General features: G+C 31.9%; 8 protein-coding genes across 13 annotated transcripts; 5 read left to right on the forward strand and 3 right to left on the reverse strand.

Annotated features, from left to right (window-relative positions):
- Positions 1-1,841, forward strand: LOC116339378 (G patch domain-containing protein 4). Its single transcript, XM_031765221.1, has 4 exons — positions 1-108; positions 187-392; positions 467-687; positions 760-1,841. Exons 1-4 carry the CDS (start codon positions 63-65, stop codon positions 1,445-1,447), a joined length of 1,161 nt encoding a protein of 386 aa, XP_031621081.1. The 5' UTR covers positions 1-62; the 3' UTR covers positions 1,448-1,841.
- Positions 1,765-5,299, forward strand: LOC116339385 (acyl-CoA-binding domain-containing protein 5). 2 transcript variants are annotated; one of them, XM_031765233.1, is made up of 8 exons: positions 1,765-1,877; positions 2,466-2,636; positions 3,432-3,543; positions 3,612-3,838; positions 3,927-4,069; positions 4,153-4,248; positions 4,481-4,666; positions 4,733-5,299. In XM_031765233.1, exons 2-8 carry the CDS (start codon positions 2,531-2,533, stop codon positions 4,856-4,858), a joined length of 996 nt encoding a protein of 331 aa, XP_031621093.1. In that variant the 5' UTR covers positions 1,765-1,877; positions 2,466-2,530; the 3' UTR covers positions 4,859-5,299. The 2 variants fall into 2 exon arrangements, with proteins under 2 accessions (XP_031621093.1, XP_031621100.1); XM_031765240.1 differs by lacking the exon at positions 1,765-1,877 and having other exon boundaries at positions 2,384-2,636.
- Positions 5,300-5,333: 34 nt separating this feature from the next.
- Positions 5,334-7,281, reverse strand: LOC116339353. Its single transcript, XM_031765190.1, has 2 exons — positions 7,115-7,281; positions 5,334-7,034 (listed from the first exon to the last, which is right to left on the reverse strand). The coding sequence occupies exon 2, from the start codon at positions 7,029-7,031 to the stop codon at positions 5,604-5,606; it is 1,428 nt and encodes a 475-aa protein (XP_031621050.1). The 5' UTR covers positions 7,032-7,034; positions 7,115-7,281; the 3' UTR covers positions 5,334-5,603.
- A 2,156-nt stretch (positions 7,282-9,437) lies between these two features.
- Positions 9,438-11,723, forward strand: LOC116339344. The gene is made up of 3 exons (XM_031765177.1): positions 9,438-11,035; positions 11,226-11,346; positions 11,433-11,723. Exons 1-3 carry the CDS (start codon positions 9,656-9,658, stop codon positions 11,645-11,647), a joined length of 1,716 nt encoding a protein of 571 aa, XP_031621037.1. The 5' UTR covers positions 9,438-9,655; the 3' UTR covers positions 11,648-11,723.
- Positions 11,724-11,896: 173 nt separating this feature from the next.
- On the forward strand, positions 11,897-14,510 carry LOC116339370 (isocitrate dehydrogenase [NADP] cytoplasmic). Its single transcript, XM_031765208.1, has 4 exons — positions 11,897-12,080; positions 12,980-13,410; positions 13,470-13,959; positions 14,031-14,510. The coding sequence occupies exons 2-4, from the start codon at positions 12,991-12,993 to the stop codon at positions 14,351-14,353; spliced, it is 1,233 nt and encodes a 410-aa protein (XP_031621068.1). The 5' UTR covers positions 11,897-12,080; positions 12,980-12,990; the 3' UTR covers positions 14,354-14,510.
- LOC116339399 (SURF1-like protein) lies at positions 14,496-15,783 on the reverse strand. The gene is made up of 5 exons (XM_031765253.1): positions 15,529-15,783; positions 15,301-15,422; positions 15,034-15,222; positions 14,802-14,972; positions 14,496-14,733 (listed from the first exon to the last, which is right to left on the reverse strand). Exons 1-5 carry the CDS (start codon positions 15,727-15,729, stop codon positions 14,526-14,528), a joined length of 891 nt encoding a protein of 296 aa, XP_031621113.1. The 5' UTR covers positions 15,730-15,783; the 3' UTR covers positions 14,496-14,525.
- Positions 15,784-15,864: 81 nt separating this feature from the next.
- On the forward strand, positions 15,865-18,382 carry LOC116339314 (UTP:RNA uridylyltransferase 1). Of its 2 annotated transcripts, none has more exons than XM_031765127.1 (4): positions 15,865-16,072; positions 16,162-16,515; positions 16,578-16,797; positions 16,862-18,382. In XM_031765127.1, the coding sequence occupies exons 1-4, from the start codon at positions 16,015-16,017 to the stop codon at positions 18,216-18,218; spliced, it is 1,989 nt and encodes a 662-aa protein (XP_031620987.1). In that variant the 5' UTR covers positions 15,865-16,014; the 3' UTR covers positions 18,219-18,382. The 2 variants fall into 2 exon arrangements, with proteins under 2 accessions (XP_031620987.1, XP_031620997.1); XM_031765137.1 differs by having other exon boundaries at positions 16,165-16,515.
- A 555-nt stretch (positions 18,383-18,937) lies between these two features.
- On the reverse strand, positions 18,938-24,716 carry LOC116339323. Of its 4 annotated transcripts, none has more exons than XM_031765161.1 (6): positions 24,701-24,716; positions 21,651-21,789; positions 20,428-21,587; positions 20,164-20,348; positions 19,638-19,829; positions 18,938-19,209 (listed from the first exon to the last, which is right to left on the reverse strand). In XM_031765161.1, exons 2-6 carry the CDS (start codon positions 21,725-21,727, stop codon positions 19,099-19,101), a joined length of 1,725 nt encoding a protein of 574 aa, XP_031621021.1. In that variant the 5' UTR covers positions 21,728-21,789; positions 24,701-24,716; the 3' UTR covers positions 18,938-19,098. The 4 variants fall into 4 exon arrangements, 3 of the variants coding, with proteins under 3 accessions (XP_031621021.1, XP_031621007.1, XP_031621015.1); XM_031765147.1 differs by lacking the exon at positions 24,701-24,716 and adding an exon at positions 22,474-22,600; XM_031765155.1 differs by lacking the exon at positions 24,701-24,716 and adding an exon at positions 21,857-22,408.
- Positions 24,717-25,927: the final 1,211 nt, after the last annotated feature.

A 25,927-nucleotide genomic window follows, 5' to 3' on the forward strand; every position in this document is an offset into this window, starting at 1 on the left:
TATTTGACATTTCTCGCAGCGTTCAACACCATCAATTGTTGTCATTTCACGTGGTTTCAACTATGGATTATGGTAAAAATTTGTTGATGAAATATGGCTGGAAAGAGGGTAAGAGGATTTTTTTTTTTTTTCAATTTTTTTCAAACAAATTAAATTTTCTACAACAATCTCATAATATTGTTACAGGCGAAGGTATTGGAAAAAATTCCGATGGTATTTTGAAACCAATCAAGGCAAATTTGAAGTTCGACAATGCTGGATTATGTTATGATAAAGCACAGGAATTCACAAACCATTGGTGGGAACAGGCTTTTAATGATGCTGCCGAAAATCTTAATGTATCGAATGCACCGGGAAATGTCTCAATGTCAACTAAAGATGAATCGGTCGAGGTAAATATTTATCATTGTAAAAACTCTACCAAAATATTGCTTAAATACTGATCTGATATATTTTTAAAAAATAGATTTTAACGAGCTCCGGTTTAAAAATATCGATAAACAAATTGAAGAATAAAAAAGATGACAGTTATCTGGGACATTTTAAAAAAAGTAATAAAACACATGATCAGGAGTCCACCGGTTTGGAGGTGAAACACAGTCCACCAAAAAAATTACCATCGATCAATAGTAGAATTCTTACTGATGACGATATACTAAAGGCTTGTGGTGGCCGAACTGCACATAAGTAAAAAAAAAAACTCAATTCACCATTTTTTTTAGCAAATGATTAAATGTTGTCTTCTTGTATGTACTTCAGAGGAGCCCGCCATGGTTTATCACTGAGCGGCAAACTTAGCCGAATCGATGCACAAGAACAACAAATGTTAGAAAAAATGGCTTTGAATACAGAAACAGCACCAAACATCTTCAAAGACTGGATTCAAGTTAAGAAAAAACATAAAAAACGGCAAAAATCAGATAGCACCGAACAACCACAAACTTTGAATAGTTCATCGGAATCCGTTAAATTAAATTTATTAACACAGTGCAATGATTACGTGAGGAAGTCCAAGAAAAAATTGAAACAAGAACGTAAACGTGCCAATGAATTGGCCAATTCATTTTCAAAATTAAAAACGGAAGATGGTCACTTGGTGGACACAGTCACGGCCAAACTACATGGAGTTCAGGATAGTTCAAAATTAATAAAAAAAGAAAGACGAAAAAAGTCAAAAAAGCATCTGAAAAATATTCACGAAGAAATTAAAATGAACATCGATTCGTCTTACCTTTCAATTCCACCCAAAGCAAAAAAGAAGAAAAAGAACAAGAAACGAAACGACGACCAAATTGATGAGCAATTAGAAAAGATTAAGGACTCCGGAATAACGGTGACGATAAAAAAATCGAAGAAAAAACGCGATAAGAAAAAAGAATTAAAGGAACGCGCTTGTCTCAATCAAATTACCAAAAAAATCAGTAAATCGATGTCTTTGGATGATTAACACTAAGCGTTTACCTCCATAAAAAATATATCGAAGATTAATCTATTTGAAATGAAAACAACTCATACTTAACCGTTACTTAGTGTCAATTGCAATCATGTACATAAAGTACATACTTTGTGTTTTTCCATTCTCTTTTGATTGGGCTGACACAAAACGTCAAATAAAGAAAAAAAAGAAGAAAAATAGCATGTCACAAACATAGGTTTACACGATAATTGCAAAATTTCTCTTATTTCTTTTAAACATTTCTTGGTTATTATAAGCAAAAATGCCATTTTTTAACGAAAATTTGTAATCGGAAAATTAACGATTGAACACCAATCAATCATATATGTAAATTTTGTTATCAAACTGTGAAATAAATACTGCCCGAAAGTATTTGTTAAATAAATTGATTTTTTTTTATTGAACTTGTGGATAAAACAATGTAAGGGTCATTCTTTTCAAATATATTCTGTTTGGTTGCATTTGCTATTCGTAATTTATTGCTAAAAAAAAGACATAAATTAGAGCGGAACATTTCATATATCAATTTATATACATATGAACTGTACTGGTACATTATAATACATTATAATATGTACATGCATGTATATATGTAATTATGTGTATGTATGCATGTATTTATCTGTGCCAATTTGTTCATAAATGATTTTTTTTTTGAATGAGGGAAAAGATAACAAAAAAAATCGAGAAATGAGATATTATTAAAAAAAAAAAAAAACAAGTGTAAACACATTCACTAATTAGCCCAATACTAAGTGAGAGATCGATATTAGGCCGATGTATAAAGACTTTCAACTTTCGAATAATTGCAGCAATTTGCAAAATCTACATGAAACTACGCAATAACTGGAATTATGAGCTTAAGTTTACCCAGTGTCCAAACAATAATTTACATATTCGTTGTACGATGTGTTTTTTGTTTAAATAATATTTGGTGATTGCTATACAAATAAAAGCTTTGACATTGCAATTACAAATATATTCACATCATTAACAATTGCATTTATAGTTTCTCATGTGTATAGTGAAATAATATCGGAATTTGGAATATAAAGTGAAACATTTGATATAAAGATGGACGTGATAACATCCACAAGTGTCAACGGTGATATTCCATCAAAACGAATTGAAGATCGCTTCACAGCCGCGGTGAATGTTATACGTGGATTGCCAAAGAATGGTAAGTACCATTGAACATTGATGCACTCATCAAAATGCACTTTGTTACTGAAAATGAATGTTATAAAAATGATTTTGAAACAAATCAACCGAAAATTTAAATTTTCAATTAATCGACAATTGTTTTTCTGTGATTGAATTTTCATCTGCACCGGTCTTTGACACCACTCTCCTTCTCTTGAACAAATATATATTTTTTTTAGAATGTCCACTTTCTCGCTCATGTACAAGATCCAGTACGAGATCCAAAGAGAGCAAATTGATGATTTACGTAAAGAGAGAATGTTCAATTAAAACTTATTCAATATAATTTGCACCATTTTTTTTCATACTTATTTAGAGAATTGTCGACCTTTATGACAAAACTATTATTTTTTTTTTTTTTTCAAGAAAAATAAAATGTCTTGTTATTTATCAAAATATAACAATCTCTTCCTGAATCGTATTAAATCGAGGCAATATGCAAAATTGAAATCTCATTAATTTTGTAAAATTTACAATGAATTCTAAATACGTAAATAAATAACCGGTTTTTATTCAAAAAAACAAAGATTCGGATTGTTTATTTTTAAATATTTCTCCTTGGTTGAATGGAGAAAAAAAGAAAGGGATGAGCCGAAATGAATGCAGAAATCGAATTTACGCTGTTGATGAAATTTTGGTTGATATTCAGTTTATTAAACATACGTCTAATGCATTTGACGTATTTTATTTTTTGTCAATATTTAAACGCAAACAAAACAATAATAATTGTTGAATAAACATTTGATTATGAAATTCCATCTTTTTCGATTAGGCTCGTATCAACCAAGCAATGATATGATGTTAAGATTCTATTCTTATTATAAACAAGCAACGTTGGGTCCATGTACACAAAAGAAACCCCCCTTCTGGGATGTGGTGGGCAGGTATTGAAAATCAATTAATTTAAATCAATTTCATTTTTTAATTAAAATTTCATTTTTATCGATGATAGGGCAAAATATGAGTCGTATAAGAGTCTTGGGAAAATGTCAAAGGAACGTGCAATGGAATTATATGTTGATGAGCTGAAAAAGATAATCGAAACAATGTCTTATACGGATAATGTTGCTGAATTTATGGGAAGCATAAATGAATTGGACGGCGTTGATGTTGACGATTTGGAAGTTGTTGCTCCGGAAGCAATAAAAAAAGTGAAATCACAACCGAACTCACCATTTGGTAATTGCGTTTTTTTGTTTTGTTTGCATATATTTATAACATTTATTTTTCAATTGTATTTGTATTTTCATTTATTTAAAACGATAAGCTTCGCGTGAAGCAAGTCCAATTCGAGCATCCGATAGACCATTTCGATATGATTACACCAATGGAACTTCAAACGGACATATGCACAATGGTCATTTGAATACAGCCGAACCTTCCGATGATGAATATATCGATACCGTTGAGGTAATCTTTGATTTATTTTTGCTTCGAAACAATTGGGTTATGACAGGTTGAATATTTTACGTTAACATTTCCATTGGCCATAGGATGATCCTCAATTAATAGAAGAACCGGTCCGTTGTTCGCGACCAGCTCGACGCATTCGCATTAACCAAACAGAAGTGGGCGCTTTCCATTCCAATGTAATAAAAAAAAACTTTTCAAAAAAAATCAATGGATTTTAAAAGAGGAGTATTTTCATTAGAGAATTGGGGATTCAAGCATTCAAATAGTGCTGATTAAACAAAGAATCTCTTTTCCGTCTTTCATTTCAATTTGAAGATACAATTATACTCTATTCTCGAAATCATCCATTATTTTTCGATCTTTCAAATTGAACAAAGAATTGATTGAATATTTTTCTTTAATTTTCAGGACGCTGATAACCATAGCACCAATACAGTGGTTGCAATGAATAATACAGTCCAGACCGTACCAACAATCACACAAGTCTTGAAAATGGTTGAGTCGATGCGCAGTGACTTACAGCAAATCCATTCACGGATTAATCTATTGGAGCGATCTTTATCCGATGTGCGGAATCAACAATTACGGAAAAAGGTGAACATAAATATTGAAATAAGTATACTGAATTTCAATACTAAATCGTCTATGCATAAATCTAAGATATTGGAACTGAAGTACCCGAGATGGTGGCCATTTGTGGAGATATCGCCAACGTGGTTCGTCTTCATGATTCTATGGCCATTTATGGCACAACGAATAATGCAAGCAATTCAGCGAAAGAAATGATCTTATTGCGTTGACATCCTACACATTCCGGACAGTTGACATCATTCTCAAGAGAGATGCAATTTTTTTTGAAATAATTTATTTCATTTCGTTTGTTTTTTTTTTTAAATAAAAAAAAAATTGGCTGATAATTTTATAAGTTTACATCTTCAGATGCAAATTGTCGAAATGGAATTTAAAAATACGCTACATTTTTTTTTGGAAAATAGGCCACACTATGTTTTTTAAGACAAAAGTTGCACAATATTTTGTTGATTTTTTTTTGTGGGTAATCTTTTTCACTGTTACAATTTTATTTTTTTTTACTTTAATTAACAGCGTGAACCTTACTGTTGTAAAATTTTCCACGAACTTATTTAAACTAATTTCTGGGATTTATATTATAAAATAATGTTAATGGTTTGGCAAATGTGATAATAAAACAAACGATAAATATTTTGATTTTATATTTTTTTTATTTAATAAAAATGCTGTTATTAGATGATAATGCAGTAAGAGTAAGATAGTGAGTACTTAAAAATAAATATTATGTGGATTTATGAAAATATGGTGAAAACTCCATGAAAGATCCAAAATGCAATAGTTACCATCCATTGTTGTTCAGAACCCATTTGGTAAAGTAAATTATGAAAATCTTGAATACATGTACATAAATTTCAAATATATTACTATTTGTGCAATATTATTAGTTTATTAATCTAAATATTAAAGTGGTTCTAACAAAATTAAATAATGTGTCGATCTCTTATGTCGATAATGGTTTTAGCAACTTAATTATATCTTCGGGTACTGTCAATGAGTATACATCGAAGTATTTGCTATTTTTGCTTTCCAATTCAAGATGGTTTTTATTTGCGAGCAAAGTGCTTTCATGAACTCTTAAATCAAATTTATCATTATTCTCCACCTGAATCTTGACTTTTCTGTTCATGCCAGTATTTAAAACGGCTTGTACCAACGAATTGTAATCTTGTTCTGTTATTATAAAGTAGCAATCACCATCAAAACTCAAGTAGTCTAATTCCTTTCTGATCTCTATCATTGTAATCAAGGTGCCGACATTAATCGTTCCATTAAAATTGTACGATATCGTCAATTTGGATAGCAAAGGTAATTCAGCCGTTAAAGCAATGAGATCAGTAGCTGTGATATCAAATCCGCCTAAACGGAGTTTTCGTAATGTTTTCATATTAACTAAATCGTCAACGACCGTTAAATCGAATGAACGACTTTCTATTGATAATTCTTCGAGTAAAATGTTTTTGTTGATAAATGTTTTTACCAGTAAAGAAAGTGAATCTTCATAACCTACCCACCGAAAATCATTAATACCTAGCTTCGTTAAATTTTTCAGTTCGCTCAGCCGAAGAAGACCTTTGGCACTGTGATGTCCGGTTTGTTTTGCTTCCTTCGATCCAAATGTTAATTCCTCCAAATCTTTTACATTCTCAACGATGGCCTCAATAAATTCATCATTTATAAATGTCGTGATGATCAATTGTTTTAATTGTGGATTGAGTCGTAATATACCGGAAAGTTGATCGGAATGTAGATCACAACAATCCAATTCGATGTGTTTTAATTTTGGCATGTGTCGCATTAACATATTGTCTGCCCATTTTGAATGGCCGTTTTTCATTTTGAACACTAGCTTTTCGAGTTCTGGAGCATTATTAAATACTTTATTCCAATCTCCGTGAGCATCCATTTGACAAAAACGTATTTCCAAACATTCCAAATGTGGAACTAATGGGACAATTTCATCATGGGTTATTTTCACAGAGCGTAAAGATAGATGCTTCAAATTTATCGAACAATATTTTGCTAATTGCAAATTCGAAATAGTCTCGAGACATTCAACACGAAGAGATTGAATATAATGACCAAATTTACAAAGAACACGACGAAGCAAAGGTAATTTAATGTTGGAGTTTTTAAACTCAAAACTTTTATATTTATAACTAAATAATTCTTCGCTTGCTCCTTTGAATCGTGTACATACATTGGCAATGTGACATAAACTTTCAATGTTCAAGTACTCGAAAATGGTTAGTAAGCAATCGTTATTTAATTGTAAAATATGATATGAACTGATTTTTTGGAGTTCAGATTTAATGGACTCTTTGCAGCGTTTGGCACACGGCTCATCTGCATGTGACATTTTCGACGACATATTCTGAAAATTTGGAGATTATTTTACTGTTGAACTGATTTACTTCGTATTACTTAATTTTTGAAAACAAAACTCCAAAATACCTTATTTTAGCAGAAAAATTCACGAGATTATTTAAAAACGTTTATGCTTTTAAGAAATTATTAAAGGAATTAGAAAATTGTGAGAAAACACTTTTTTTAGTTTAAAATTCAATTTTACGGACTTTGAATCTCTTAGCTACTACCATCAATGAATGCTGTTACGATAATGAGTCGTTAACTAATGAATGTGCTGAAAGGTGCTTCGTATGGAATGTTTAGAGTTCGAACGAGCAGAAGGGCCTCAGAATTAAATACGATTAAACATCTCATTAGCAATCACCCAATTGACATTTGAACGTACTAGATCGATTCGATTTACGTAGACGTACGTTCGTTAGTTTTTAATTCATATTCAAATTAATCTTATTATAAATATTTTTTTTGGGAAATATTTCTTCAATCTGTGTTTTAGATGAAATTTTAGATGAAATTTATGGCGAAATGGAACCAAAACTTAAATAGATTATTAATTCAAATGCATTCCATGCGACAAAACTTTATGTACTCAATAAATATTTAAAGTAACTGTCGGTGTTTGGTATTCTAATATCTTGAAAACTAGTATGTTTCCGGTTCTAATGCAAGAAAATTTGTCAGTTTCAAATATATCTGCGGACAGAAATTTCCCTTTTAGTTTATTTTTATCAATATTGTAACACTTTCGATTTGGTTCATTTAGTTTGGGTTAATCATAAATGAATAATTTCCTCACTTGAAAACTTTATGAAATCTTGAAGCAGGAAATCACAGCGACTGCAAGATTACGTTCACCTTTTCGCTTTTATACTTAAGTCAAAACTTGCAAATACTCTTTTTGAATAACGCCAGGAAATTAGATACAAATGCAGTTAGAGTAAATATTCAAAATCAAAATGTATGTCGTATCTGAAGGCGTTCGACTGAAATCGTGTCCGATTTCTGACATGATTACAGTCGGGACGCAATCGGACGGCGAGGAAAAAGAGCTTTCAGAGTAAAATCTCCAATTTTTGTAGATGCCGCACATTTAAATATTTTCAGCCAGCTGAAGACTCGGGCAGTTAAGATCAAGCGCTTAAGTAGAGCGATAAGAATAAAAGTGATTTTTATAGAAATCAACATAATGTTATTATAACTCACTTCTATTCTTTTCACTCCGTTTCAGTGCCTGACTCCAGCTGGGTATTCTACGACAATTCCACAAGAATCGTTCGGAATTATTGTTTATACAAACAACTCAGCTTCAGTGAGCAATAGAAGCTATTATTATATTAACACTTACATTACTACAATCAATATAATAATCATTTCTATCGTTTTCAGTCCGTTTCAGCGCCTGACATTTCGAGTGGTTGACAATTATTTTAAAATCTTTTTAACGTTTGGCGACAAATGTAGAGTCCTATTAGAGTTTTATTTTGGTACTTTTGATGTCTACATTTGTCGCCAAATATTGAAAAGACAAAAAATTATTAATTTTTTTCAAGAGAAACTATATAATTAATTCCATCATGTAGAGAGGTTTCGGAATAATTTCACTGAAATAAGGGGAATTTTGTTTGTTTTTTTTGTCTTATGAATAACGCCTATTATTCTCGCTATGTGCTGCAATGTATATTAAAAACAATATTCATTCATAGAAATATATTTTTCGGAATAATTCCGAAAAAATTGATCGGAAAAGTGTATTGGAATATCGGCTCTGTATGAAAATATTGCAAATACTGGAAACCCAACATTTTTCATATGACTTCTCGAGATTCCATCATCAAGCAATTGTTAGTACTCATTGTGAAAAAATTGCTTCATTTGATTTTTTCCGGCCAAACACCCACAATTTTCATGGAAAAAAATCTCTTATATATGTTCTGTAATGAGACTACATCGTCGAATTTGTGCTCTTTAATAAATTTTGCGAATATTTAAACAAAAAATGTTTATACAGAATACCGCATTTTCCATAGTATTAAACCAACTGGAACGCATCAACTAGGGGGAATTTGGCACATGTTTTATGTTTATATTTGTTAGTATGTGTGCAGGGTGTTTACACAAACAAATAGTAAAAATAACGAATAAAAATGAATGCAATCTGCACGCACACATGTGCAACGCATATATCCTTCTGAGGGCATACGCGCAAACATATACACAAGAATACACAAATGTACTTGTAAGTGTGCGTGTGTGCGTGCACGTATGTTGATCATCAGATGTGCGACTCTAACTGAAATTTATTATTGGTTCTTAGCATAGGGGAATCAAATAGATTTTTTTAACGGTCGTCTTTCTTTATGCATGCAACGCATTTAAAACACCAGATGCTCGTTATGTGTTGATCAAGAAAGGTGTTCAAAAATATACCAAAATTAACTTTAAGTTACAATTTTTCGCCCAAAAAATAGTTGTTTACTTAATTTATTTAACATATATACAAAAAAAGTCGTGAAAATAATTCAAATAGTTTTAAATTTCGAAAGTGTAGTTTTATAATTTATTTCTTTTCACATTTGTTTAAACAGTCCAAATAAGAGTTTTAGAAAAAAAAAACACACACACACAATGGCACATTATACAAATCCAGCGTTTGAAAGTGAATTTTGTCCGCGAATGAGTTCTTTAACATCGATTGAAGCAAATAGTGAAATTAATCTACCGCGAAGTGAAATTTTACATTTGGCTCAACGAAGAAATTGGACAAATCGACCAAGAAATTTTCAAGGTACAAATCAACGAATCCAAAAGGTTCAACAACGAAGTCTACCACCAAAACCCGGTCCAAAACCAAATCATTATGATTTTCATATTGGTTCGAAAGAACAATTGTCAAAATGTCACAATACAAGCATGCAATTCAATACAAGCGGTTATGCATTGGTGCCACTCGAAGATCTGCCCAGTTCAAGTAAAGATCGTTATGCAATTTTACCAACAACCGAACTAAATATGATGCGCAGTAGTAGTTCATTGCGACTAACAAAAAGTCAAGATAATTTGGATTTTGTTCATGATGAAGAAGATAGTTTTATCAGTTTGCCAGCAATTCAAGAACCACAAGAGAATGAGAAAAAATTAATTTCCGCATTTTCATCGGATTTTATAAATAAATCAATGATATTGGTCGATCAAAATAGTCAACAACGATACACAATTGTACCAACCGATGATGATGAAGAAGTTGTTGACACAAATCATGAAATTATTGAAATGCATAACGGTCGCCTTCATCGATATGCGGTCATTCCAACCGATGACGATGATGAAAATGGAATCATAAATCATGTCACCAATGTTCATTCAAATGTACACCATCAAAATTCACCGTTAAAAATGTGCACGAATAAACAGCGACTTACAACGGTAGCCGAAAAACAACAACAACAACCAAAAATTCAATCAACATTGGCAAGCCGTGAACATTTAAACACTACAATGGAGTACAATGAAAGCAGAGAAAATCAAATGAGAACCAACTATCAATCATTAAAATCATTGAACTATATGCCAAGAACACCGACCAAAAATCCAATTGCCACACAAAAACTACATGAACTATTGTCGACACCACGCAAAAATCAACAAGAAACGCTTCAACGTCAAGCCAGTTATCAGACAATCGTTCAAAAATCACCAAATCAATTTCAACTACAAAATATTTACGCAACACAAGAACAACGAACGAATTTTACACCACAAAAGCTAAAATATGAAAATAAACAAATCCATTCGCAAAGTATTGAGCAAAGAACAACGGCTATTATATCGCCACGACTTCATCAGCAATCGGTTTATATGGAATCAACGATGGATGGCGAAAAACCTTGGCCCCATGAAAGTTTCCAAAAAGTCGAAAATGCAACCGCTACCATCGCAGTTATTTCACTCATGTTAATTCTCACCGGTGTCTTAAATTCAGGACTATGTTTATATATGGTCACCGATGTAAGTATTTTGAATCTTCTTTTTTGACATCTTTGTTAAAAAAAAAAAAAGTACAATGTGATCAACATAATTGTTGTAAAATCATCTCAAGGGATATGTTGAAAACACATTGATACTAATATAATTGAACTTCAGAAGGATGCGGAATTGAGAGTAAAAGCATTTTTAAATTTCTCATATGAATCTATAGATGAGACGATCTTATTATTTGGATTTGGGTATCATATCGGGTTTTGCGTCTGCCGCGCTTGGTGCTATGGGCTTTAGATCACGACAGTGTTATTGGCTGCCAAATCGCAATTACATATCAGGTTAGTTTGATAATTACTTACATAAAAGAAGAAAAAACACGTCAAAATATGAATAAATATTTTCATGAAATTTTTTTTATTTGCAGGCTATGTTTTGGTGACAATTTTCTCATTACTCAACTGTTGTGGTCTTGTTGCTTTGCTTGGATTGAATCCAATCCCCGGAACACCGTTCCATGATTTAATAACAGGTGTTGTTCTGGCATTATCATCGCTAATCGTATTACTGATCAGTTTGGGTGTCATCACATCCAAATGGTGTATTGCACCACCGCCAGACAATCGAGTCGACGTCTTTTAGGATTTGATAATATAAAATTCATAGGATAATTGCTGGCTATATCCTCTTAAAATCATTTCGTTCTTTTATTTAAATAACTTATTGTAAGTATTTGGTACTAATGAATGGAGTTGAATACCAAAAATATCCGGTTTTATTTTTAAAAAAAATACATTCACTCAAGTACACAACATACACACATATACCTTATACTTCTAGTGAATATCCAGAGAGTGCGTTCAATTCATATATCTATATTTACTTTCGTTCATGAAGACTTTCACCTAATCACTGCTTTAAATTCTTACATGAAATCAGTTGTATGGTGAAGCTCGCTCAGTACACATTATCGCTTAGCTCAGTTATAATCATATTGTAATAATTTCTTCTACGGCAAAAACAAAACCAAATCAAGTAGCCCATTCTTTTTTTATTTAAATTGGCAAATTTCAAGGTATTATTTATTCATTTTAATTAATAATAACAACAATAAGACGAAATTCAATGACGCGCACTAAATTAAAATGATAGCGGTGTTTTAGAATGCCGCTATCTATATCAATCATAAAATGCTAGAATTATACATTTTAATAATAAAATTAGTCGATTTAATTCTAATATTTATTTGAAGAAGAACTACAATGTAATAACACAAACTTATCGAACATATTTAATAAAAGCAAAAGTCTGCATCATATGGAAAAGAGAAAGTTTATCGTTTTAATCGGCTGCAGAACATTTTTGTTTTGATTTTTTTTATAATCAAAAAAATAAAATTGTTTACAAATTTGCAAATAATTATTAAGAAGACTGACGTAGATATGTTCGGCTAAAATTTAAGCTCGTGTTTGATTTGAAATATTGTGTTGAAATTGTTTCGTATATGAAGTGTATGCAGTCACGTATTGGATTTGTACTTTAATCTTTCATCATAATGATTATATTATTTAATGAAGAAACGAGTTTTTTCAACATTTTTTTATTTCGGCGTTGTTGTCATATTGAAGACTCCAGACAATTGCCACTTCAACCTTTCGTCGAATCATACACACACGCATATATTTGATTTACATATAATTTATATATATATAGAATTACCGGTCATCAAACGGCAGACCCAAGCCTCTGATTATATATACATTGTATATAGTCGATTATTATTCATTTGTGTCTGGTACAAAGTGCGTTCTACAATCGATAAAACCACACTGCATGGAATTGATATATATATATATATATATATATTCATATATATATTGTTGATATGGCTCAGACAGTTTATAATGCTCAATGCTCATATAACAAAGTGTGTCATTCATTTTATTTTATTTTTTTAATTTTATTTGTTTACAGTATAAATCACAATGGCAAGTAAAATAAAGGCAGGCCCGGTCGTTGATATTCTTGGCGATGAGATGACACGTATCATCTGGGATTTGATAAAAGAAAAATTGATTTTACCTTTTTTGGATATCGAATTGCATGTTTATGATTTGGGTATGGAAAATCGTGATGCAACCAATGATCAAGTGACAATCGATTGTGCCGAAGCGGTGAAAAAATATAATGTTGGCATTAAATGTGCGACCATTACACCAGATGAGGCTCGTGTTGAAGAATTTAAATTGAAAAAAATGTGGAAATCACCAAATGGAACGATCCGTAACATTTTGGGTGGTACTGTATTTCGTGAGGCTATCATTTGTAAAAATATTCCACGTTTAGTCACCGGCTGGACACAACCAATTATCATTGGCCGTCATGCACATGCTGATCAATACAAAGTAACAAAAACGTTTTTATTATCACATTTTCTTAAATTAATTTCTTAATTAAAAAATAGGCCACCGATTTTGTTGTTCCTGGTGCTGGAACGTTGGAACTTCGTTTTGTGCCGAAAAATGGCGGTGAAACCATCAGCCATATTGTAAACGAATTTAAAGGTGCAGGCGTTGCATTGGGAATGTTTAATACGGATGCTTCCATTATTGATTTTGCTCATGCATCGTTTAAATACGCATTAAGCCGTAAATATCCGTTATATTTAAGCACAAAAAATACCATACTCAAAAAGTATGATGGACGATTCAAGGATATTTTCCAAAATATCTACGAAACTGAGTATAAGAGTAAATATGAGGCCGATGGTATTTGGTATGAACATCGTTTAATCGATGATATGGTCGCATATGCCATGAAATCAGAAGGTGGATTTGTATGGGCATGTAAGAACTATGATGGTGACGTTCAGTCTGATTCAGTTGCTCAAGGTTATGGTTCACTTGGTTTGATGACATCGGTCTTGATCTGTCCCGATGGTAAAACAGTTGAAGGTATTTTTTTGTCTCTTGCTAAATTTATCGAAAAATCAATAAACAAATACTTTCTTTTATTGAATATATAGCTGAAGCTGCTCATGGAACAGTCACACGTCATTATCGTATGCATCAACAAGGCAAAGAGACATCAACAAATCCAATTGCTTCGATTTTTGCATGGACAAAAGGTTTGGCACATCGTGCTGAACTTGACAATAATGCTGAATTGAAAAAATTCGCCATTACATTGGAAAAGGTGTGTATCGATACAATTGAATCGGGTTTTCTAACCAAAGATTTGGCCATTTGCATTAAAGGCATGGCAAATGTTCAAAAAGGTGACTATTTAGATACATTTGCATTCATGGATAAGTTGGCGGAAAATTTGAAAGCATCACTTTCGGCATGAACTGATTTTTTATATTCTAAATTATAAATGGTTTTGCAATGTAATGGCATTTATTATGTATTTTCGAATTTTAACAACTAAAATGACCACATTGTTTTTGTCAACAAAATTATTCTGGTGGAAGAAATAAAACAAAATATACTAATTTTTAATAGAACATTTCTTTTTTGATCTATTTTTTAACTGTGTACACCATTTTATACCAAAAGTATGCGGATAATCCGGATAATGAGAACCAGGTAATGACATATGAAAGATGCTCATTCCGTATCGCAATCGTTGTTTGGCCACCGATTGGACCATTTGGTACACTTGAACCGATCGTTGCATCTAAATAATATGGTTGTGTTCCAGTTATTTCACTCATTCGATTGACATCTCTGAAAAATGTTAATCAATATTATAATCACCATAAATCACCGATAGTGCATTATTATTTTGTTTTTACCTAAACAGGAACAATTGATCATCTTTCATTTTTGGCATGAATTGCGGCCGATTTTCGTGCTTTCTAACAACACCAATAATTTCAACATTTGATTCAATTTGACCTTCTTTTCGAGACAATGGATTTTTCTTTTTCTTCGGAACCCAACCACGATTTACCAAAATTACCTCTCTGAAAAAAAATCAATAAACTGTTAAAATGTTCTTTTTTTTCCAAATGTAAATCGACATACTCTCTGCCTTCGAGCTTGAATGGTGTGATAACCAAATATCCAGATTTGGGAGCCATCGTTAGCACTCCACCTTTTTTCCCGGTTTTTTCTTCAATCAATGATCTAGGACCCAAGTATAGCTCTTTATCGTGTAAGAAATGTCCACGCACTCTCACTGCCTGATATTCCATGTCATTGAGCTCGGGCAAACTATTCGAGAAGAACAAAACAACGTTATTGGTTATTAACTGAAATTTCAAATGCACAATTATCAGTAAGTTGTCATACTGTTCTGGTAAATCCACTGGTTCTTTATTCATTTGAAGTTTTAATTCTGCAATCAGCTGCTCTTTCCAAACTTTTCGTCGGATTTGCCATACTCCCAAGCCAAAAGTTGCCACTGGAAATAGCTAATGAAAAAAAAGGAATGTCATTACAAACAAATTAAATGAAACGAAAGACGTGATAATAAAGTTTTTTTTTCGAGAAAATATTATAAAACCATTTTGAGCTAACCATTAAGAAAATGCCAAAATTATCAACATGTTCTAATTTGAACTTTTGTATTAAAATATTTCGAGTGTGAATCGATGCATTCCGTTTTAGCATCAATTGAACTGGTTCAACTTTACATAGTGATTTTGTTAGATTTGGAATTCCGTTGAGCGGAATCGCTTTCGCAATAAATCTACTATTTTGTAATATTTTAATTAACATTTCTAGTTTTCTCTCAACATCGAAATATGATAAGAAATGCTGAAGTGTGTAAAATTGTATTAAAAAATTAAGACATGTAAAAACGCACCCATTTTCACTGTATGTGTGATATATTGAACGTATCCATTGAAATGTCAATCAAAAATGTTGTTTGTTGTATCTCGCATGTTAAATACGATGGAAAAGTTGTCTGAACAATTGTTATAATGTTTGTTAATAAATCAAACAATGCAATAGTATTTTAAAAAAGTATTTCAATTTATTAACGAAACGTATGGGCCAATTATGAACGATACAAAAACTGAATTACATGCTCCGACCGATTCGAAAAGTCCGGAAAAAAGTGAGTATTATTGAATAGATAATGTTGTGAAAAAAAATGCAATTTTTTTTTCTTTGATTGTTATTTTTGTAAATAATTGATTCGTTTAGAAGTTTCGAATAATGGTCAAAGAGCGACAAGAAAAAACCAAGGAAACCCAACACAAAACAATGATCCGAAAAAATCTCGGAAAATGACAAACAAACCACAACAACAGATGGCAAAAGATGATCCGAACGCACAGATTTTTCAGTTTATGCAAGAACAGGTTCGCAACCGATTGGAGAAATGTGAACCAGGACGTGAATTGGAAGTACTACACTCTTCTCTGAAGCCCGATCATCATACGTTATGGCTGAAGTGTATGGAAGTTAAGAAGGACTTGTTATTAGCTCTACAACGCCAATATCCAGGTGTTCGATTGGAAGTATTTGGCTCAACCGTGATGGGAATTGCTTTTAAAGGTAACAATTCACATTAATTTTTCATATTTTTTTGAACATGTTTTTCTCTTATTTATGTATAGACAGTGATTTTGATTTTTTCATCGAGTTGTCTCGACCACCATTGAACGCAAAACCTGCCGAAATTATCGGTCGAGCCATGAACATTTTGAGACGAAGCGGACAGTTCACCAATTTTTTACCAATTTCACATGCACGAGTACCAATATTAAAATGTTACCACACTAAAACGTCCATGGCAGTTGACATCAATTTTTCCGACTCCTACGGCATATTGAATAGGTAAAAAAAAAAGAATTTTCTTTTTCTCTCGACAAAAAATTAATTTCTACATATTTTTAAACAGTCCAATAGTGGCGCGTCTTCTTACATTCGACACACAAATTTACGTGCTGGCTACTATTCTAAAGTACTGGGCCAAAGTACATGACTGTGCTGGAAAAAATCGGATATCAAACTATGCAATTGTATGGATGCTTTTATTTTATTTGCAACAGTTGCCAGTACCAATTCTTCCTCCAATCATTGAATTTCAAAAGCGTGTCCATCCATTATTTGTGAATGGATATAATTTTGCGTTCGATGAATTTTATCCAAATCAAACAAAAAATCAAAGTCGATGCTCCGAATTATTGATGGGATTTTTTAAATTTTACAAAAGTTTTGATTTTGATAAAAATGTCATTTGTCCGTTGTACGGTAAATCGTTCAAGAAAGCTGACATTTTAGCCCAAGAATTGACCGAATTTCAACGATATCACGAAATGCTAAAATTCAATCCGACCTTAACACCAATGCAATTCAATAAATGTATTTGCATCCAAGATCCGTTCGAAACAACGCATACGATTCCAGGTGCGATTGCAGCCAAAGAATTTCAAAAGATCATCACCAAATTTGAGTATGCTGCCAACATCATCGAATCGGAACTTGAAGCAGGTGGTGAAAGTACCAAATTACTATTATCAATATTTGATGCGGGAAAATTTCTGGAATATGTTCGACGAAAAAATCAAAAAGTTCCAGAACCACGTGTTCCACCACAATTGGCTGTATTAAAACCACAATCAACAACAAATCGTAAAATTGTTTTGCAAATAAAACCCACCGACTATCATCTATCGATTATACGTGACATTTTGATGAAAAAACACAGCGACACAAATGTGAAAATCGACAATCAAACCATCCATCGATCATGGGCTGAAAACATTATTCAAAGCATTCATGGCATACTACAGGATATATTTATGCTTAAGGTTGAAAATATGACGAGCCAAACAGCGACAAATGGTACAAATACACCATCAACAAGTGCAACACCAGAACCACAAACGGACACAACCAGCGATGATTCAAAGAGCAAAAAAATTGATGAATTTTCAAAGGAATTCAGTATTGTTGGAACACGTGATGTATTTTTAGCACGAAAACAAACAAAAAAAATTACCGTTAATACATTGAACTATGAACGACTCGAATCACAAGAACGATTCAAGAAAAACGCCTTACAATTACAATTGTCAGCCACTGTTCATGTCACAACCGATGTGGACAATTTTGAACTAATCACAGTGGAATTCAATGATCTTATTAAAACGAAGAAAAATAATTCGTTCAGAAACTTTATCACAAATTTCGAACAAAACCTCAACAATTTACTAAAGGTTTATTTAGTACATAAATGTGGTACAGCAGCTTGAAGGATTTCATTTTTTCATCCATTTGGTCATTGGTTAAATCTAAATCGTTTCCGTCAATGTGATTTCACAATCTATTTTTCTGGTGGAAAAAAATCGAAGCACAATTACACATTAATTTTATATTAAACAAGAAATAAAGGTAGTTTTTTTAACGTAACCGAGAATTTGGAAATATTTTTAATGGTTTCATGATCTGAATGTACCTTTCGTTCGATCGACTAGACTATTTGGCTGAGAATCCTACGGTAAGTATATGTACAACAATATAGTGATTCGAAGTGATAATTTTCAAAATTTTTGAAAGATTTCGCCGAACGAACGTATGTAGCAACGAATTTTGTTTTAAACAAACATTTGTGGTTTTATTTGATCAAACCAACTAACTCAATCCACATTCTCTTCTTGAACATTTTCAATAATTAGAAAATAGAATGGGTAATTTCCTTTTTTTGGTTTTTGTTGTCTTTGACTTAATTGGTATACTTCAACGAGTAGATGTACAAAACGATATTTTTTAAAACCATTTAGAAGCGATTCTAGAAAAAAATGCAGCTACTTCTGACTGTTGCTTTAATATGCCTTAAGAGTAAAAATTAAAATCCGCTGTTTTTTCTTCAAAATATGATTGTATGATATAACTCGCCAAATTTCAACGATTACACATCAAATTTCTATCAAATGAATGGGAAAAAGAATTTTTCACAAAAAAAGAAAAAAGATTATAATTATTAAATGGCAATTTTCCCCATTAATATATTCCAATGATAAGGTAAATTTGATAAAATTATAATAAAATTCCTCACACCAAGTATTTCAAGTATTTATTAATCAGCTGCTACAGCAAAATGATCGTGAATATAAATCGGTAATATTCTTGAAACTAAGCATAAATACGGTATTTTTGCAATGAATTCATATATTTGTGACGAAAAGCATCACTCATATTGTGAATTATCTGTTGAAAGAAAACACCGTTAAATAGCAGTTTTTCCTGAAATATTAGGTAAACATTAGACAATACACTAAAGTAATTGAAAGTGGCAAAAAATGTCCATGTTCTTAGCTCCTGATCAGGGTTCCGAGAGGTTCAATTAGCACCCCCTCCTGGAGAATGGATTTGAAAAATTACTCCTTTACAAATTGAGAAAAATAATCTGTCGATTTGCTGAGGATTTTTGCGAAAATAGTGAAGACTTTTTTTTGCGCAACAAGCTTTTCAAATGGGAAAAATTCTTTCGATTTCGAATTGTGAGCTAAAAATTAACCCTTTTACAATTTTGAAAACCTTGGAACGCGACCGTCAGAAGCTATGTCCATGTTCGAAAAATTGGTGCAAATTTGTCCGTTCGTAAAACGGTTCGAACAAAAGCGGTTCTTGGTTTTGACCGAACCATTTCTCATTGATCATTCCAATAATACCTGAATTTGTGATAGAAGTCCAGCAACTGCGAAATTTTCACGTACACAATCGAATGCTTTAACATAGATGTGAGCTGAGCGAATGTGTTCGTCAACGACTTTAACTGGTTTTCGATTATTGTCAGTTCCATCATAAACTCTGTGCTCAGTATATAAAATTCCATCGGCTTCTTCTACACTAAGCAGTCGTTTCTAATATAGAAATATTTGTTCAGTTTTTATTGAAAAACAACTTATTTCATAGTATTCATCATACTGCACTTCATTTATTCGGTACGGTTGTCACCCTGCTCAAGCATACCATACGGTGCGAGCTGGCCTTACTCATTGATTTTGCATTACCTTGTTGCAAAAAAAATTGCCGTACCGTGACTTCCGTCATGTTGAGTTTTCTCGAATATTTAGCGAACTGAATCGAGCGGCCCAGCGTCTACTCTTTTAATTTTGGTAGACTGAGTGACTGTGCTTATTATTGTATTGATGATTTGAAGCTTTTCAAATATGATAGTTTTTGTATTAAAAATACCTTAACCAAAACATAAAGAACGGTGCCAATTAATCGAAACTGTTTATCCAATGCCTTAACTTTTTTTACGTCTTCTTCCGAAAACATCATAATGAATTGAAAAATTTTCCAGCGCGTTCCAATAATTTCGGAATCGACAACACTGGTGTTTCCAAGATATAACTGATGAAGTGGTGGTATGGTAACTGATATAAAGGAAAGAAAGAAATCATTTCAAAATATAAATATTCGTTTAGTTTAAATGACTTGAAATGAATAACATACAATCTGGATAAATTATTTTTTCTTCAGACCGCTCAAAGTGTTGGTTGGCTTCTTTTTTTGCTAATAAGGTGTATGTTTCTGGACGTGTTTCCATCAATAAAATTCCTTTCTTACGATTTGTGTACTGTACTATTAGGTCTGTAAATATACCTCCTGGTCGACGGCCACGCATATCATAATACGGTAATGATATGCCCACAATTGGATAGATGAGTGCCTTATATGACTGATAAATAGGATTTTTTGACTGATAAATTTTCTTCCCAATAGGGTCGTTGATCATATTGACATCAAGTGGATTATCAATATTGTATGAATCGACACTATTTTTAATCAATTCAACATATCTTCTGTGGTCCGATCCAAAAACCGATCTTGCAACTTGTGTTATATTGAAATCTAAAGCTTTTGGACCAAAATTCAATGTATTCATATATTTTACAATACTACCAAAGAGCTGGCGATCGCCCACACCGTGATTATATTTCCGACTCAATTGCACGTGAAATCTTTTCAAATTTTCGTCCTTCTTCGTGTAATCATTGCCTACTAAAGTCGCCCAAAGAGGCATTTTATGTCTGGGAAGTTGGAGTTTTTCCAATAAACTATCCCTATTATATTCAGTTGCTTCCAATCGAATAGCATTATTAAAATCTTTAATACTCCACAACTTCCATGGCCCATCATAAATGAGAAAATCAGAATCATTTGAAATGACAGCAAATACCTCATTTTCTTTTGCATAATATGCTATCTCCGAATCATTATCATTACAAGCAGAATAAGGGAAATCACCGTATTCCCTTGCCTTTTGCAACATTTCGTAATATGTTGCAATCAATGATTTTAAATTATAAATTTTTCCCGGAATAACCTCGAGTGATGTGCCTTTTTTAATCAATTCATATAACTTTTTGTATTTATCAAAATCTTCATCTCGTCGTTGCATCCATTCTCCAACCTTCCACATTGGGGTAATCGAGTCCGCAAAGAATATGAATTTACAATCCAACTTTTTAAGTGCTTCCAACAAATCTTCCCACAATTTCAAAGTTTCTTTATGACGACCACCACAAATATCACTCTCTTCAGATGTTGAAATGGCATAAACGAGATTTTTAAAATCAATCGCTATTATTGGTTTATTGCCCCGGTGAGCTCTGTTTATTGAAAACAATTAAAACTGAGAAAATTAACTTTGCAAATGTGATGAATTATGTCACCTTTTCCACTCAATGACCTCATCACGCATATTTATGAAATTTGTTGATGTAAAAGCGAGTAAGTAGCGAATTCCCATTTTATTTTCTTTGAAAATTCAATCGAATATGATGTTATGGTTTTTTAATCTTCCCTCGGTACCTATAATTGAAAATATAAAAAAATAACTGAGAAAGTAATATAGTCACTGTTACAGGGGCGTCCACACCCAAATTTTGTGCATAAAATATTTTCCTTTAAACTTGATATTCTATATTGAACTTTTAATTGTATCAGTAACATGTACTGTTCCTCAACGAAGGCAAGCAAGGTGAAGAAGAACACCGAGACGAAAAGAAATGTTAATAAGTGCTCAAAAGTGATACGTAGAAACTTGAAATCGCAAGCAATACCGATACACATTAAACAGATTAAATCTGTGCAACTCCACGTTTCATATATGTACATGTAAATTATATTGCGCATCATTTTATTACAATGTGACCAAATGTAAAGTCACACAGGCATTATAACACATTAATTTCTTCATATGATTATTGTGAACACAATTGCCCACCACTTTTCGATTTTGTGATCGTGTCATCATCTATTTGATCAACAATTTTCTTAAATAAGAAATCTATATATTTTTCAGAATAGCTACATCTTCGCTTTTTGCGCCAGGTAAAGGCACGAAATCATCCGCGATATTTAAAATAATAAATAATGGAAAAAATTGAAGTATATACAATGAATTATACTAGAAATTATATAAAATATCACCCAAAACACAATAAATCGAACTTGTTTATTAGCCCAAATAAATTTCAAATCAAAAAAATTTACTTTGAACTTTTTTAAAGGATACCACACTTTGTTTCCAATGTAATATTATGAATTGCGTCTGTTTGCTACAGCTGCTTCAACAAGAGTGCATTTATAAAAAATTAAATTATTTGAATCATCAAATGAATTTCACAATATTGTTTAATATTGCTTGAGGAACGCTAAATATACCGTTTATATATAATAAGATACACAAGTTGTGTATTATATTGTATATTGAAATTTGCTCGCTTACAATTTTGTTATATTCAACACAAAGTTCATACACTGTGATATTGCATGGTTTGTGTGATTGCATACAGTCCCTGTATAGATGTGTGATCATTGTACGAACAATGTATGAGTCAAATGAATGCTTTTGGATTAAAATGAGCTGAAATTACGTTGAAAATAAAAAGGATTGGTATTTTGTTGAAATATGGAGTCATATTATGCGACCATCGAATAATATATTTGCACAAATTCACTCGATGGACCAACAGAATCAAATTTTCTAAATATGTTTAAGCATTGCAATGGGCCAAATACAATTAAAAAGATAAATAAAAGAGTGAGAGAGAGAGAGAGAAGTAAGAGGAAAATAACTTGTTCAGAATTAGCATACATGTATATATTCGGCGAATCCAACCGTGATTCCCAATGATATTCATCGATCGTTTGAATATTAATCTCATGTTTTGCCATGGTGATTTGTATAATCAGAATTAGCATACATATTCATCGAATCGAAATGCCAAAAACATACGTATAATTCTATTATTTAAATCAAAGATCGAAACCTTAACCTGTTTTCAACATATTTTTTGGTTGAGTGAAAACAATAAAAGTGATTGAAGCAATGTAAGTATAACAATCACTTCCATTGTTTTCACACAATTTCAGCTCCTGACGATATCTGGCTGAGCTGATTCATCTGGCTAAAAATCAGACATTAGGTTTGAGCTATGGATATAGCGACTGCAATTTCATAGGCGTTATTTTCTTCATCTCTCTCGTACTAACATTCAAATGTTGAAAAGAATAGTAGGCTATGATATTCCTACTCGGTATTACACACAGCACACGAATTAAATAGCGCCTATGAAATAGCAGCCGCTATATGTATAGCTCGAGCCTAATGTCTTAAAAATATCTCCATATAATGTCTGATTCCATCCTTAAAAATCATTTATACCATGTGATCAAAAAAAAACCGGAGACTGTGAATCAAATAGCGCTCGATTTGCGTATAATCAAATTTATTTTTTGTCAAGTTGGTTTTAAATACTATTAACGACAAAGATTTTTTTCGTTTATTTACATAATTTTTAGATTAATATTCCATTTAATCTTTTTAGAAGTCGAATATACTACTGTGATCAATTTCTGGTAAGAATTTTGTATTTCAAAGGAAACCGTTGAAGGAATTTCATCATACCTTTTATGACCAAATAAAATAACTACTAGTATCCATTCTTTGTTGACCTGTTCAATTAACGAGTGATTTACGATTTTTACTTTTTGGATTTCTTTTGCATAAAGAGGCATATTGACATGAAATAACTGCATTAACGTAAGTCCTCGGTGTTCTACAATAACAGCCAAAGCAATCTAAGAAAATTTAAGTCAAGTTTTTGTTGAGATTTCGACCAAAGTTTCCAATTATCTAGCAACTCAATGTGATATAAAAAATCTAATGAATGATTTCTTTTAAATTTTTGTACAAAACTCGCAATTTTTCCATTTCATCATCATGGCTCGTACGTGAATCAACAGGTTTGAGGCCATAGTTTTTGTGTTTCAAGTGAAAATTTGCTAAAAAATGGAAAATTACCCATTTTTCGACCTTTTTTGAGTTTTTAGCCATTACGATCGGATGAGCAAAAAATTTTTTAATTTCTGGTGGTCATAATTAAAGTTTATGGTCGAGCCAACAATTTTGCTGAACATACAAAACACCTATCATGAAGAAAGGAAATTTTATTGTAGCTTCAAACAAGTCTGGCTTTATGAAAATCGAAAAATTCACTTGAGGTATAATTGAACAAGTCTCCAAATGCATACTGGTAGTTACTGGACCGCGCTCAAACATGGCATGGAAGTGCATGAGGGATGGACCTATTTGGTCATAAAAGGGATGATGAAATTTCTTCAACGGTTTCCACAGTAGTACAACGCTTTAAACTGAATAATTTGCGTATAGCCCTATGTATACATAAATAAAAATAAAAAATTCGTTTAAAATAACTTTGAACTTTTTGTATTTCCGCGGGCTCTCTTCTCTGTTGCTATAAAAAAACGGGTCGTCTTTGCCTATTTAACAGTATCAATTTTGTTTTCATACAGAAAATATATCGACGACACAAACCAAACACTCAAAATGAAATCGGTTGTGAGTATTATTAAATACGGTAAAAAATAAAGGGAGAGATAATGATTTACTCGACATTACATTACTAACACACTAAATATATTGAAAAATATTGAAAATTGTCGATTTGTCGAAAAAATATTAATTCAAACAGTATTTATATGCAGGCTAAGCCTAGGGGACGGAAACCATTAGCTAGTTTTTTATATTTCAAGTAAAAACTAGGAAAATTAGAAAAAAAAACTAGCAAAAACTAGAAAAATTAGCAAAAATTATTTGATCCGCCATTTTGATATTCTGCCATGATTTGATGACTAAATCAATTTTACAAGTCGACTATTGAAAGAAACAAGTACTTTATGCACGATTTTGTGTTAAAAAAGAATAATTAAACTAATTTTCACTATTATAAGTGTATATTTATTCAAAACACATAAAAATATGTCTGAACAACAAAACGTCAAAATACTTCATTGTGTCAGTACAATCATTTGATTGTCATTTGACAGAACAAAAAACTAGAAAACTAACAATTTCTTAAAGGAATATTAGCATTATTAGATTATTCAAGCAATAAACTAGTAAATTAGCTATAAACTAGAAAAACTAGCATTGGTTTCTCTCCCCTAGGGCTAAGCCAATTCCATGTGCTACAAGTCAAGATTGAAAGACATACAAATGAGTCTAGAGACTGAAAAGCCAGTGAGAGTGCTTTTTAAGTACTTAAAACCTTCGAGAGTTTGGAAAAATATTGAAAATTTTCAATTTCAAGGCTGTACACTTTCATAAAATTCATCCTAAACAAAATTTGAAATTTTCAGTATAGGCACCCCTCGCCCTTCAGATAAGGTTGATATGGCCAAATCACTTAATTTCTTGGTAATATCGTATATGAATGCAAAATTGTTACCTACACTCAATGTACACTTTTTAAAGACCATAATACATTACATAAAATTTTGGATTTAGAAAATCGCTACCCCGGGAAAAATTATGAGGACCCCCAAAAAAGGGATCGATTTTTTGAAAAAAAAATTCCAGGTACACTTTGAAACTAAATGTTGTACAATTACCTACACTTTATCTACACTTAATTGAAACAAT

The sequence above is a fragment of the Contarinia nasturtii genome, unplaced genomic scaffold (genome assembly GCF_009176525.2).
Source record: "Contarinia nasturtii isolate CC-2019 unplaced genomic scaffold, AAFC_CNas_1.1 Cnas_scaffold_129, whole genome shotgun sequence".
NCBI lineage: Eukaryota > Metazoa > Arthropoda > Insecta > Diptera > Cecidomyiidae > Contarinia > Contarinia nasturtii.